Source organism: Anabrus simplex, chromosome 11 (genome assembly GCF_040414725.1).
Source record: "Anabrus simplex isolate iqAnaSimp1 chromosome 11, ASM4041472v1, whole genome shotgun sequence".
NCBI classification, from domain to species: Eukaryota; Metazoa; Arthropoda; class Insecta; order Orthoptera; family Tettigoniidae; genus Anabrus; species Anabrus simplex.
In genome coordinates, this window is record NC_090275.1 from 128628909 (window position 1) to 128645118 (window position 16210).

A 16210-nucleotide genomic window follows, 5' to 3' on the forward strand; every position below is an offset into this window, starting at 1 on the left:
TGCGTTGAGGGTAAACAGAACTTGACGGCCCTGCAGTGAGACCATAATCCATTTTATGAGCTTCCTGCTCACTCCTCTTCTCTCTAGACTACGTTCTATGGAGCCCGAAGATGAGCAGTTAAAAGCCCCTTCTATATCTAGGAATACCACCATAGCAAGTTGTTGCTGATCCAAGGCGCTCTCCAGCCTAGAAACAAGCTGGTGTAGTGCCATCTCAACCGACTTCCCTGGTTGGTATGCATGTTGATGAGGATGCAGGGGACAGTCTCTTAATACTTTCTCCCTGATTTGTCTATCCACCTGTCTTTCCAAAGTCTTAAGAAGAAAAGACGTTAGACTAATGGGTCTATAACCCTTAGGTCTAGTATATAAAGACCTTCCAGGTTTAGGTATACAGTTGAACCTGCTTTATACGTAACTCTATTCTACGTAATTCGTATTTGTACGTAATTTCCTTTAGGTCCCGGCAAAATATAATTTAAAAGAGTGTTAATTAAATCTTACTTATACGTAATCCGTTTATACGTAATTCGCTGTTATACGTATTAAATGTCAGTGAAATATAACTGAGTTTTGCGTGATTGTAATGAGAATGTGCTTTTTAAAAAGAAACTACTGTATTTACGAAGTTTCCTCTTTGTTGGCGTGGGCAGAAGTAGAGCGATCAGGTTTCGGTGCTGAAACAGGACACAGAGTTTCGCCGAGTGACATTCTTGACGCTTACTTACTAGCGGCTTACCAAAGGCTAGTCCCCTTCGCTCTTTCTCTACCTTCGTCGTTTTTGACACGCCGCCAAAGATTAAGATACATTATAAGCAAAGTAGGCTGTTTGGGTGCGGTAACAAAAGAAAATACAGTAAATTTGTTTGAATATGAGAATTTCTTTCGTGGGAACAATGGAGAAGTAAAATGTCCACGATGCCGGTGTCTGGTGTTTACTGTTGAACAGTCGTTTTGTCATTCAGTTGCTTTTGATTAGCCATGGAGAACAGAAAAAGGAAAAATTACACGAGAAGTGGACGCTAATCCACACAAAACAAAAACTAAAATCGCTTCAGACTTAGGGATTGCTTATACCACGCTACGTACAATAGTCAGTAAATGAAACGCTATTTTGGATGAGTTCTTAAAACTGGGTTCAAAATGATCGAAACACAGCCGTCAGCAAGAAGGATGGTACGTAGATTTGGAGAAAGCACTTTTCACATGGTTCCACCAAAAGCGGGCTGCAGCTCTACCAAGTAGTGGAGACATGCTGTAGGCAAAGGCGATAGATTTATCTGAAATGATTATCACTGCTGATTTCAAGGTTTCGTCAGGATGGTTGTAAGGATTTAAAGATCGTCATGGATTCACAGGGAGAACATTTTCCGTTGATTCAAAATCTGCGGACGATGTCACAGTGCAACACTGGAAGGAAGAGGTTCTGCTGGGTATCGTAAGCGATTTTCAGCCTCCAAACATCTACAGCTGTGATGAGACCGGCCTATTCTACAATCTCATTCCTAATAAAACATTAGCTGAAAAAGGTGACTGATGCCATGGAGGGAAGAAAAGTAAAATTTGTGTAACAGTACTTCTTACCACGAATGAAGATGGATCTGACAAACTTCCTCCACTTGTGATAGGAAAATCGAAGAATCCGAGGTGTTTTAAGAGTGCAAAAACAAAACCCACGGAATACGAATCCAATGGAACAGTGGTTGAAAAAACTGAAAAAAGAAAGATAAGAAGATCCTTCTTCTTAAGGATCGATGTGCAGCACATCCACCTCAAATCGTTCTGGAGAAACTCCGAGTGGAATTTTTCCCTCCTAACTGTACCAGTGTTCTACAACCGCTTGATTTGGGCATCATTGCAAATTTCAAAGTGCATTATAGAAAAATGCTGGTTCAACATTTAATAACACTGAGTGATGCAGGAAATGAACCTCTCTCCATTAATTTGCTACAAGCCATGGATTTTATTTCGGCTGCCTGAAAGCAGGTGCCTTCCTCCACAATCAGCAACTGTTTCCCCACAGCTGGTGCCTTACTAGAAGAGGCTGTCTCTAATGATGATTATGGGGACGAAGTTTTGTCTGGCAATGAGCTAACGCTACCGGAGGGTGGAGAATTCGATACTTTTGTGGATTTCGATGATAATCTGGCTGTATGTGGAGAACTACCGGATGAAGAGATTATTGCTGACGTATGCCAACAACGCGGCGGTGATGGACAAGCAACAAGCGACAGTGACATTGGAGGTGGAGATAACGACTTGAATTTGACCCCTGAACTGTGTGAAGTGTTAAGTTCAGTCGAAGTGTGTAGGCGTTACATCAGTGCGAAAAGTTGTAGTGAAAATGCTTTGAATTCATTACTAAGTTTGCTAAAGGAGGTTTTTATTCTTAATGCTAAAAAAGTGAAACAAGCCAAACTATGCTATTTCTTTAAGGCTGGATCAAGTTCAAAATAATATTATCTGTCTTAATGTATTTATTATTTGCAAGGATTTACACATGTCGGTCTATTCTACTGGTTTTTCAGTAAATATGTGATGTATTGCGTAAGTCTGATTTCTAAGTAATTCTGAGTTACAAGTAGTTTTTTCTCTTCCCCTTGATATACGTATAAGTCAGATTCAACTGTATCCACTACCTTCGCCTGATGCCACAAGAAGTACACGTACCCCATAGTGAGAGAGGCCCTAGAAATTCTGACCAGGTATGGTATAAGGACCGCGCCCGCTTCCTGAAGAAGTGCTGGGTAGATCCCATCCATTCCTGGGCTTTTATAAGGGGCAAAAGATTCTAATGCCCACTTCACCCTTCTTGGGGTAACAATCTCTACGGCTTCCTTCCAACCACTTCTATCGGATCTGAAGTATCTGCTCGATTCTACTTCACTATTCGTGACTAATGAACCTGGAAAGTGGGCATCAAGCAATAAGCTCAGGGTCTCCCCCTCTGTGGATGTATATCCACCCAAAGGTGACTCCAATGAGCCCAGCCTTGTCCTTCCATCCAAGGTTAGAATTTTATGAAGCCTTGACGCTTCATGTTGACTCTCGATGGAGTCACAAAACTGTCTCCAAGATTTCTTAGAAGCCTTTTTGACTTCTGACTTGTACTTTCTTTGTGATTCTTTGTAAGAATCTAGACTTTCTTGATCTTGACGTTCCCTGTATTTATTCCAGAGCCTTTGTGTGTTTCTCCTCAGTTGTTCAAGATAACTGTTTCACTTGAAGCTTCCTGTTACTCTTTTTGCAGTTTAATTCATAAGAGGTAACTAATGCTCACACTGAGCTCCAGCTCCTCCTCGTTCTTGATTATATTTGAGGGTCCTCCTTCCAGTCCCCTCCTCACACCCTCCCTAAAAGATGTCCAATTGGTTCGTCCAGGATGTGTCTATGATCTGACAAGGAAGGCTCCAAAGAAACTTTCCAGTCTTTAAATTCCTGTACGATTCCCATGGAACCCAGGGTAAGATCTATGATCCCCTCACTCCTATTATTGATGAAGGTAGGAGTATCACCTATGTTCATTATCTCAAGATCAGTTGTACATAGAAATTCTATGAAATTCTCTCCCCTTCGGTTTGTGTATTTACTTCCCCAAATACTGTGATGAGCATTGGCGTCACATCCTACTATGAGGTTAAGTCCTTGTTTCCTACAGTATATCACCAGTCTCCTCCGGGGGGGGAGGGGAGTGGGGGTGGAGATTCAGAGTCTCCTGACAAATATGCAGAACAGACAACCGGGTCTCTTGGCTGTCCGCCCTCTTCATATCTCACTAGGACTGCTACAAGGTCTCTAGTAATGAAGCCCAGTATAGCCCAAGCGTTATGATCCTTAACTACTATACATTATTATTTTTCCTTTATTTTATATCACCATTGGATAAGATTTCACTCCACCATTTGAATACAAAGAATAAAAAAGTTTTAATTCAAGTGCTTTTTCACTTTCATTTTTTAAAGTCATTAATCTCCATGAATACCTTCAATATTTTTACATTGTTTTCTTTATACACAGCTCACTGCAATAATATATTTGTTCAACTCATATTTTAATTAGGACATTACTTTGCATATATGCTCAATTCTACATCTCATCTAGATTATAAATGATTTAACGTGTAAAACAAAGAATACGAAGAATATCAAAAGACTTTGTCTTCTCTACATTAATGCATGTATGCCCAATTCCATACCTCATCAAGATTGTAAATTTTCGATTTCTATCTACGTTCTTGAATACTACAAAGAATCTAAAAGACCTTCTTCTCATATATAATCCCATAGCCAAGTGAACGAAAGTGTTTTAAGGAAATTCTAAAAACAATATTTTCATAGTGTTAAACTTCTATGTTTAAGACCATCTTTAAAACAACCGTGTTTCAAATACGTTCTACAAGCGATGTGGCTGAAGATGACCTTTCAATAGGTCGAAACTAGTCCCATTTCATAAACACTATGTAATTTCTACTGAGAAGGTGGATTTAACTCACTTATTTTAATTTGGTTTAGTTATGAAGTATACTGATAGTTTGTGATCTAATAGATTTGTTTTAATAATCTTGATGGTATTTTTTATAGGAATATTAGTACACATATCTTTGATATCAAAGGAACATGTTACATGAGAAGAAGTTAATTTAAAATCTTTAATTACCTTGCAAAATTCACTAGAGTTGTTTATAAAATTTTTGGTGTAAAAAACGTAATTTTGAGCCAAAAACTTATGGATAAATTGAGAGGTTTTATATGTAGGACTTTTGCGAAAATTAATTACAGGTCTGATAGGTACGTCCTTTTCGTGTAGTTTGGACATAGCCCTTGCCTTTGGAAGTCCTGGGTTCATATTTATGAGTTTCTATGTTTCTTGTTCGTTTAAGAGGAAGGCGCTTTGCTTTAATATCCCCTTCAAATTCCTTTGTATTTTTGGTGTGGGATCTTAAACTAGTTAGTTGTTGTTGAAAAATGTTTATTTCTTTGACGTATTCAGTTTTCTCAATCAACAAATTAATTGTTTAGTATTCAGAGGTGCCAACTATTATGGATTGTCCGTAATTATTACGGATTTCACCTCACAATTACGGAGTTACGGTCAAAGGGGAAATAATTACGAAAAAGCTGACATTATCACGAAAAAATAATTTTTGACGGAAACAAAAGAAAAGGAAAAATGTTGAGTCCTTTCGAGCCTTTCTCCTAAATCGACTTTATTTCAGTGCTCGTGAGTTGGCAACGTTACTTATTCGATCGTGACTTCCTTTTGCTACCCATAAGCGTTGTAAAATTAATTGTGAATGAAGGAGCTCCACTACAAATCCTTCAGTAATGTTGTATTTGCTGTGTTAAGTGTACCTGACAGTTGACAGAAAGATCTGCACTGCACTGGTATCGCTTATGGTTCAGAAAACGAAAATGTCATCACAGTTGGAAGGATGCTTCAAGAAAAACTACACCGAAAAGCAGCTGCTGCGTGAGAAACAAGCTACAAGGAATGTTTTATCATAGAACCAACAAGTTGCGTGCAAATGTTATTGTGTATTATGATATACTTTTCGATAGATTGCTAGAGGGAAGGGCAAAAGGGGTGTGTCATTATCAAGAAGGAAGGCGTATGCTTTGGACTTGACTCGAAATTTTTCTTGGGGGCGGAGGGCAATTACTGATAATCCACTTCAAAGTTGGCACCTCTGAGTATTACTACTGTTCCACCTTTATCTGCTTTCGTTACAACTATGTTACTTTGCCTAACTTTACGCTGGAGTTCTTTATCTACCCTTGTGTTGTTGGAGTTTGAATTTAATCCTTTAATTAACTAGGGAATTTTTTCCTTAGGTTTGTACCTAAGGTCATTTTGAATATCGGCTGGAAGGGTCTGTATGGCTGCTTCAGTTTCTGCTAAAGTTAATATTAACTCTTGACTTTTGTTGGTACTGTGTCAGTTATTATTTGGGCCTTTACCTAACACTTCTAACTCTTGTTCTGTAAAAGTCGTGTTCGACAAGTTTTTTTCTCTTCTTGATAAACTAGAGAACAAAGATCGGAATTTGAATGAAATGAATGAGCAAAGAAATCCCCTCTACGACCATATACGTAAATATATTGAATGGGTAAACAGGAAACTTATAAACTCGACAAGTATAAGGCTCAAATATCCCGTCACGGAAGCACAACTAGAGCCCCCTCCCTCCTCACAAGACGCAAGAAATGACAACACAGCCTTGCCTCCCCTTTCTCCGTTGAACCGTGCGCATAAACAGGCTGCGACACATCACTAATACACCAGGTCAAGTACACAGACACATCCTCAAGGTAGCGGGGAATAAAAGACACAGTTCTAGAAAGAGGTGAGTTAAGATTACATAAGCTTAATTTTCATCCCCTCCGCAACACTGATTAATGAAATCACTGTATGTTTCTCATATTGAGTTGATGAATCCTCTGAATTGCTGGGATATCCACAAAGAAGAGCTTTGGGTCCAGCAGCCAAAGTTGTTGCTCCCTTAGCACCACCCAGGGGTCACGTGTAGGGTAATATGAGGTTAAACATACGGACGTGTAGCAACGAAAACCCCGCTCTAAAGATGGCTGACTAAGGGCAGGTGTAAATAAACAATTTAAGCTCTGTGGCCTAGGCAACCTACAGTATAGGCAACCTGTGCATCTGTGAGGATGGAGCCCTACCTAAGATGAAATCTAATGCTGAAAACATCACAAACACCCAGCCCTCAAGCCATAGAAATACCATGAAATGGTAACACAGGATTTGTGAAGAATAAAGGAGTAATACTGACAAAACCAGAAGATATAATGAACAGATGGAGATAATATTACAGCAAACTGCTGAACGTGAGAAACCAGACGTGGAGAAGGTATCCAGGCAACAGGAATAGAAGGAATAAAAGAGAAGCAATTAGAAATTACAGTGACAGAGGTGAAATTGGCAGTTAAAAAGGGTGAAGATGGAAAAAGCTGTGGGAACATATGAAGTAGCCATACCAGCGGGACAACGGCCTTATTCAATACTCAAGTATATATGGAGAGAGAAAAGCATGCCCGAGGTTTGGGAAAAAATGGGTTTCAATACCAATATTCAAGAAAGGAGACAAGATGTGTGGCAACTACTGAAGAATCACCATCTTCTCCCATACCACCAAGATATTGGAAAGAAGAATTTGAGAAAAGGTGGAAAGTCAGTTACAAGAGGAGCAATTTGGATTCAGAAGTGGAAGGTCAACAGTAGAACCCATTTTCATTCTGAGTCAGATCATGGAAAGGAACTGAGAATATAGGAAGGGTATAACAATGAGTATACAACTGTATCCCCAGAACAAGAGTTTGGGAATGCCTGACACACAGGAGCATTGACAAAACTAACAAAACTGGATATTCAGCTTTAGCAGCAATGCAGATATTGTTTGTTTATTTCGTACTTGTTCTGTGTGTATAGATGAAACTGTTTTTCGTGTAATTGTACATATTTGTAAATAACCAAATTGTAACAATGTATCCTCATGCGATACAAAATATATATATATACTGTATATTTGATGACATACTTTAACAATTTTTTCGTATCCTCTGCTGGTTGCAGATCATGAGGCAAGCTGCCCAATTAGAAGACCGTTATTCCACCTAACACAACTATGAAGTTACCTTTAGACAACGGTAAATCAAACAGCTTCTCAAAGCCTTCTAGTGTAGTCTAAATGAAGCCTTCAAGGAAGATTTTCAACACACCATACAAACACGAAAAACTTGAAGAATGTGATACGGATCGACTTTCATTGTATACAAGATCAAGTCACTCAGTGATCGCATAGAAGAGCTTCACAATAGACTTTTAAAAGACATTTTCAAAAATGTTTAATGGAAGAATATGTTTTAACATATTGTAGACACGGATTTTAGTTTTAAGTATACTCTACTTATCCTTTCTTACCCACCTCTAACCCCCTCCTTTTCTCTTTCATTATCAAATAGTAAGAGTTTTTTAAAAGTTTTTAAAAGTTCTCACGGGAGAAAAAGATCAAGGTTTTTAATGTGCTTACTATTCATGTATTATTATCTAAGGCTTTTTTGGACCCAGCTGAAGATGGTTGAAACATGTACTGTGATTGTTAATGTTTTTATAATTTTGCCAAAGGCATGTAATAAAATATCGATTAGGTGGTAATTTAATCTAATAAGTTAATTAATTCTCATGTTCTGCAACATCTGAAAATACTCTCTCCATCTATTTCTTATTTCTTTGGACTTTGTTAATATTATGCCGCCTTCATCTTTGACAAATCTGGTCTTTACGTGACTCTCTTTTTGTTTTTTAAGATACTATACAATAATTTCTTGCTGCCCTGCATTACATCTCTCAATTTCTGTGTGAATGAGGCCCAGCTTTTCCTCTTTTCTTCCTCCACTACTTTCTTGGTCAAATTCTTTGCCTCCACATATTTTCTTCTACGGTCTTCCGTCTTAAATGTTTTCCATACTTCCCATGCCTTTTTCTTTTCGTTCACTTTAATCTTTACCCCATCATTCCACCAGTGTGTCTCTTTGTATTTCACATTTCCTGATATTCTACCACATACCTTTTCTGCACATCCAACCAGTGCTTCCTTAAATCTTTTGCATTCATCTTCAACATTCCCCATGTCCGTCCTGGGTACGAAGGGTATTATTTTCCTTTCAAATTCTCTTTGTATGCTTTTCTTCTTCAACTTCCATTCTTTAATTCTTTTCTCTCTTCTTAATGGGGGGTTTTTCAATCTTTCCCACTTTCAGTTTTCCTATCGAAACTCTATGATCTCCACCAAAGGCTTCTTCAGGCATGGCTGTTACATCTAAAAGGTTCTTCCGGTGTTCTTTCTCTATGATTATATAATCAATCATGGTCTTTGTTCGTCTGTCTCCCCAACCATACATTGTAATCTTCTGACTGTTCTTCTTCCTAAACCAGGTGTTTCCAACAATCATTTGGTTCCTCATGCAAAAATCCACCAACAACTCGCCTTCTGGATTTACATTTCCATATCCAAAGGGTCCTACAACATCTTCTTTTCCTTGTCTTTTCATTCCAACTTGTGCATTTAGATCTCCCGTCAATAACACTTCCTTATCTTCTATCTGTGTCTCCACGTCCTCTAAAAAGTCCTCTGGATGTTCATCTATGCAACCCGTTTGTAGGGCATACAACTGAAATAGATCTTTCATGCCATTTTCAAACTGGAGTCTCATCACCATGATCCTATCACTGACACATTTTGTATATTCCACATATTCTTCGATTTCTTTTCTAACTAGGATGGTCTCTCCATTTTTTGGCACAGGTCCTCCGCTGTACTACAGCCTGTATCCTTCTTTCAGAGGAATCTCTCCTGTATTCCTCTTGTTGGTCTCACACAGTCCAGGTATGGCTATATCTTTTTCTTTCATGAAGTTAACCAGTTCTTCTGTCTTTCCCGTCAGTGTCAGGACATTTACTGTCACAGTCTTGATGTCTACTCAATGACTATTCGGTGGAAATGTTTGAAAGTGCAGTAACATGTTGCCAGAGGTCTCTCACATCTGTATAGGAACCTGGTGTAAAGTCGGTGCGACTAAGGCCCCACCAAACGAGGCAGTTGAAGGAACGGGACAAGAGAGTGTGAGTCAATCAGCGAGCTCTTACGGTGCACTGTGGTGATGTTATTCATTACAACATGGACCAGAGAAAACATTTGGATGACTTCACTCGGGGAAGAATCATCGGGAAACTTGAAGAAGGACGAAGTGTGACGAGTGTTTCCGAGGAGTTTGGTATTGCTCACAGCATTGTTTCATGTGCATGGAGAGCACAGGCACCGCTGTCCAAAGGAGAGGAGCGGTCAACCACGGTCAACTACAGCAGCAGATTGTGCAACAGGCAAGAAAAGATTCTTGTCAAATGGCAGGTGCAGTTGCAACCACATTTAACAGGACTGTAAGGCACCCAGTCTCACACTCCACAGTGGCATGCAAACTGCATTGGGGTGGTCTGTTTGCCCGACAACCCTTACATTGTGTTCCGTTGACACCCGCACATCAAAATGGTGCCAAGAGCATCAGGAGGAGTGGAGTCGCGTGTTCTTCTCAGATGTGAGCAGATTCATCTGGTGAGAGGTGAGAAGACATAATGCACCCAGGAACATGTCCAGGTGTTACACGTGCATGCTGACCTCCACACATTCACCGGTCAACGTTATTGTGATAGTGTACTCCTTCCCCATGCGCGTCTTTTCAGGGGTGCATTGCGCCCTGACTTTACTTTTACGGACGATAATACACGACCGCATTGAAGAGTGCAGGTGGAAGAGCTCCTGGAACGAGGGATATTCGTTGGCCTGCCCGTTCCCCGGAACACGTGTGGGGCGTATTGCAGCACGTCCACGTGCACCGACGACCGTCCAGCATTTGTTAACGCTCTACCACAAGACCTTGTTACCAATCTTGTGGCCAGCATGGGAACACGTTGCAGAGTGATCACACACCCTTTTAAGAACCACGCCCCTTCGTTTGTGATGTTCAGGTGACCATCATTTACGTGTCTCTGTGATTTCTGTTCATCTCGTCGCATATTCCTTTCAGTTGCAGTTCTTCCTATGTATAGTTCAAGTCACTTGGCACTGACACAGCACGCGAAAGTTACTTTTGTTTTGCACAGCAGAGACCATTATATGAAACTACCCTGTGGCGTGATGTAGGAGAGACAGTCTGTTCCTCTTCATAAATTATTCCTCGGATAGATTTTGAAAATTGTTCCTCCTTATAGGCCTAACACCATCTTGCATCCAACGCACGATTTACAGCGGTCTTAACTCAGGGGAAAGGAGGGGTTAAGTCAACTCCGACCTTGATGTACGGTTCCTTGATGAAAAAGAATAAATAAGAGTAACAGAGGTTTAAGGCTTAAGTCGTGTTGGTGAGACACCTCAAACAGTAACTTCTACGAAGCACAACATTTTTGTTGAATTTTCATCTTGAATTTTCAGAGTATTGCTTTATAACATGGAAAATCATACAAAAGCAAGATAATTTTGCCAAACCAAAATTTACTTTTCTGCTGGAAATCAGTGACTAAATATTTTTGGAATCGTATGAATATTTCTTCCGTATTTATTACATTTCATTTTCAGTCAGACAAATTTTCAATATCATTACTAGACTAATCATTAAGTAAGTTATAGAAAATTAAAGTGGAGTTATATTTATTGGCCTTTTTAAAATACAAAAAGAAAGTCTTTCACTTTTCAAAATAGCACATACAGTGACCGGCAGAATTTAATGGATTACTTGAATTTTCAAAGGAAAAAGCAAGTTAAATTTGAAACATTTGTTTTATTATTTACATTGATTATTTTTTGAAAAAAATGTAAGTAACCAAGGGTAGCAATAACAGACAGATAACTACTTAGATTTTTTTTCATGAATATAATAAACATAAATCATACAGCAAATGATTCACAAGTTAACATGCTTTTTCCTGTGAAAACTCAAGCAATCCACAAGGACTACATGCACTGGAGCAGACCACCCCTTTGACAGTGTATAATGGAGTGTTAACTTTCCAGAGAGCTTGGGCGAGGAGGACCTGCTACCAGAGTGTTCCTCTCGACAGACCTGGTAGGACAGCTGTACCTCTGTTATCTGATCCCTGCCAGCCATCACCTGTATGTCGCTCGCGTGGAACGGAGTAACGAGGAACAGCGGCTCATCTTTGGTGTGGTCAACTCCATCCCGGCTAAGGATACTGTCTCTTTACCTGTAAGTCAGTCTACTTTTAGAAGTCATGTAGCCCAGTTTCCAGCTACATATCCGTTTGCATAGCTACCAGCTCTCCGTTCCATCTTACCACTGGTCTCTTATCACCCGCTTCCATCTTGTATCTTTGAGGGACATGCTCATACCATCTTATATCTTCTCTTTCAGTACCTATGTCATTTTCTATATCTTTTTATCATTTTTCAGCTCATAGGTCAGTATTGGAACATAGTGTAATACGTTTACTTTCCTTGTATATATAGGAGATGAGCTGTTCAACTAAGTGGTATGTTACTTCAAAATAATAAGACTTGAGATTTCCACCTTTTCTGTACATAACATAATCACATCAGCGATTAAATGACATTAATGTAAAAAATATTTGCAGGACTTGTTTCGGATACACTCAAGATTTCTACAAATAACAAACTTGCCCATATATGAACTAAGATCAGAAACATAGTGCTTAAAAACACTGATTAAACGTCTTTAAATAACAGTTGTTCTTGTGGTTGTGCAGCCGAGCGGTTGGCGCTTAGTGGTAAGCAGGAGGGTAGGTTTCTTGATGAATACTGAGCGAGAGACGATTATACATCTTCACGTTAATATATATTGTCCTCTCCTTGAAATATTTACATGATATATACAATTGAAATATACTTGTTCAGTTAGGCATCGAAAAGTCAGCGGCGACTGTCCTCTTACTCGCGTTCTACTTGATGCGCTACTAATTACTAGCAACCACAACTGGTCTTGAAGTACTTGAAGAATAGGTAAGCCTTTCTTATGCAGTTTCACGGATGAGGCGCGACAGAGACTACATGTCTTCTGAGCTAGCCCCTTTTATACTCGTCATACCGCCCTGTCATTCTTTGAAACATCCTGTTTCCTCGGTGATTTCTCCTATTTGCTAACATTCCTTCTAGAACTTTGTGATATCCTAAATACCATCCGCAACACGCAGAACCACGTGACTTTCTAATCTTATTTTAGTTTCACTGTCCCTTTTGCTGATGATTACAGCAATCTCAAATACACAGTGTGCCCATCTGTACCTTTACAATATAACTTCGTGTAATTTCACATTTATGGGTTTGGGTTTTTACCTCAGCAGAACATTACTATACTTAAAAATACACTTTTTACAAAAGATCTATGAGGCAGAACCGTCTTTGTAAAATTGGTCTTGTTTCGAATCCATTGTTCATAATAATTTTGATTCAAGGTGATAATTGAGGTAGTGATTAATCTAAATTGTTTAGAAGTTTGAAATGAAGGTTGCATTAATTAATACGGATCTTGTAAACTGCTGTGGGGAAATGCTGCAGAATGCGATATTCTATTTGAAAGAAGGAGGAGGAGGGGAACAAGAAGAAGAAGAAGAAGAAGAAGAAGAATGAGCGAGTTGGCTGTGCGGTTAGGGTCGCGCAGCTGTGAGCTTGCATTAGGAAGATAGTGGGTTCGAACCCCACTGTCTGAAGATGGTTTTCCGTAATTTACCATTTTCACACCAGGCAAATGTTGGGATTGTACCTTAATTAAGGCCACAGCCACCTCCTTCCCATTCCTAGCACTTTCCTATCCTATCGTCGCTGTAAGACCTATCTGTGTTGGCGCAGCGTTAAGCAACATGTAAAAAAAAAAAAAAAAAAAAAAAAAAAAAAAAAAAAAAAAAAAGAGAGACATGGGCTTAAAATGTAAACAGGATGAGATAGAAAACATGCTCATCCCCTTTTTTTATTTCTCACAGCTGACACCCGTCTTAGCAGTTGCCGTTGCATGTCTAGTGTGGTAACCGTGTGCCTTGGTGCGCGAGGGAACTTGATCGGGGCTGGGAGGAAGGAAAAAGGGTAGACAGGCTTTTTTTTTTTTTTGCTTTACGTCGCACCGACAGAGATAGGTCTTATGGCGATGATGGGGGAGGAAAGGCCTAGGAATGGGAAGGAAGCGGCCGTGGCCTTAATTAAGGTACAGCCCCAGCATTTACCTGGTGTAAAAATGGCAACCATCTTCAGGGCTGCCGACAGTGGGGTTCGAACCCACTATCCCCCAATTACTGGATACTGGCCGCACTTAAGCGACTGCAGTTATTGAGCTCGGACCAATAGGGCTACAGTGGCTGTATATGTTATTTAGAATAATGTGGAGGAAGAAAGAGATCCCAGAAGAGTGGGGAAGGCATAGACACAAGCCGCACACCTGTCAATGTCGTGTTACGCAAACACGTTATGTGACCCACTTAGACGGATTGTGATTGTTCGGTCAGCTTCCGCTTCGAATGCTAGCGTTTCCACATCTTGGGGGCCATCTGGTGGCGAATGAACGTACCATTTTCTCACTTCTATTATAACGTCCAAATTTAAAGTGTCATTGTTTAAGAAGCCTTTCTCGTGGACAGTCGAGATTTCTTCTTAGGACGCAGAGCACAGTTCCCTGTGAAAGTTAAGAATTTAATCTTATTTTCTTGACACGGCATAAGCCTAAAAGCCTATACAGTATCATGTTCTTAAGTACGGGCCGTGAAAGCATTAATGAAACATTAAAAACCTCTATGGGGAGGATACTTTCAAGAAGGCTTCAGAATTCAGCAAATTAATGAGAAAGATATCTATGCTTCTTTCTTCTTTGTGCTTTCTACTGAGATGCAGGGACCATAACATCATTCCCAACTGTGTGAATCTGAAGCACACGTTAAATACACTGAAAGCCAGGAGAATATATCAACGTGCTAGCAAGGCTCTTGTGATCAAGAGAGTTCATAACACTCGTAGGGAACTGGATTCAGTCTCCCGAGAGTTGTTTCATTTGCACCTGCTGCTAAGCTACACTCTTTCGTCGGAATTGTGTGTGACTTTCGATCTCATAACTGCTATACAGGCTGAACGAAAATTCAACCAGGTGTCATTCAGACAGAAGTCAAAGTTCCTCCGTCTAGCTCAGAAACAGGCGGTCTCTCGCACGAACCCGGATGTTAGTAAAACTGTCGTCAATCTTTCCAAGAAATCCTTGGAGAAGAACCAAACGGCAGTTCTAGCTAGGGGTCTTAATTTCGCTGTCGCTCCCTCAAAAATTCCCACTGAGTAGTTAATTACTTCCGTTGAGGCAGCCATCCACAAACTACCTACGGATGAGGCTGAGGAGTTGAGACAGAAATGTCTGAGACTCATAAGGTCCGCTGTTGTCCCCGCACCCAATTTAACAAGAGGCGAAAGGAGAGCTCTGAAGGAACTTAGAGCTGATTCTAAACTGACCATTCTCTCAGCTGATATGGGTAATGCGACAGTGGTTATGGACACTGACGAGTATAAGAATAAGATCTCAGCTATATTGTCAGAGCTTGTTTACAGACTGAGCTCACGTGACCCCACCACTCGTGTGTCCAATGCCACTGTGAAGCTCTTAAAGCCATCTTCAATTCCAAAAGAGGAGGCTAAACATCTGTCCCCGGGGGATGCAGTGTCACCTAGATTATATGGACTGCCTAAGATCCATAAAAAAGATGTTCCCCTCAGACCTATTGTTAGTGCGATAGGTTCTCCTACGTATGCTCTGGCTAAATACCTAAGCAAATTGCTTCAGCCACACATAGGACGTATTGAATCATACGTCAGGTACTCTTGGTATTTCATCAACAAGCTGTCAACCATAACCCTTCAACCTAATGCACTTTTGGTGAGTTTCGATGTGGAGTCCTTGTTCACTAAAGTGCCGATTGACTCGGTCATGTCTCTCATTGAACACCTGTTCCCTGATTACATTACCAAGCTATTTTACCACTGCATGACTTCCAGCTATTTCTTGTAGGGTGGGAATTTTTACGAACAGACGGACGGTGTGTCTACGGGAAGTCCACTTTCGCCCATAGTGGCTAATTTCTTTATGGAGCATTTTGAGGAGGAGGCTATTGTTTCGGCGCCCGTCAAACCTATGATATGGTGGAGGTATGTTGATGATGCATTTGTGGTCTGGACAGAAGGTCCCGAGAAACTTAATCTATTCCTAAACCACCTAAATCAGCAACATCCCTCAATAAAATTCACTATGGAGATGGAGTCAGACGGATGTCTTCCTTTCTTGGATGTTCTAGAAAGAAAGAAACCGGACGGCTCCCTAGGACATACCATCTATCGTAAGCCTACCCACACAAATCGCTATCTTCATGCAGATTCTCACCACCATCCAGCACAAAAACAAGGCATTCTCACGACACTCGCCAAGAGTTCAATACAATTGTATTGTATTGAACGGGTGGATCTGTAAATATTATAATAATATTTGTGATATACGTCATCTTCAATACGGAACCAAAATAAGAATAGTTACTTGTAACTCGCCAAGAGGGCGAGACGAATTTGTGAGCCATCACATATCCAGATGGATATGGACACGCTCAAAGTCGCATTCAAGGGTAATGGTTACAGCGATTTGTAGATACATAG

General features: G+C 40.1%; 1 protein-coding gene across 2 annotated transcripts in view; it reads left to right on the forward strand.

Annotated features, from left to right (window-relative positions):
• shtd (shattered) overlaps positions 1-16210 on the forward strand; it is a 786765-nt gene that overhangs the window by 133264 nt on the left and 637291 nt on the right. For both annotated transcript variants that reach the window (XM_067155551.2, XM_068229717.1), the window contains exon 9: positions 11582-11774. In XM_067155551.2, coding sequence (XP_067011652.2) covers positions 11582-11774 — 193 coding nt within the window. The remainder of the gene's footprint in view (positions 1-11581; positions 11775-16210) is intronic.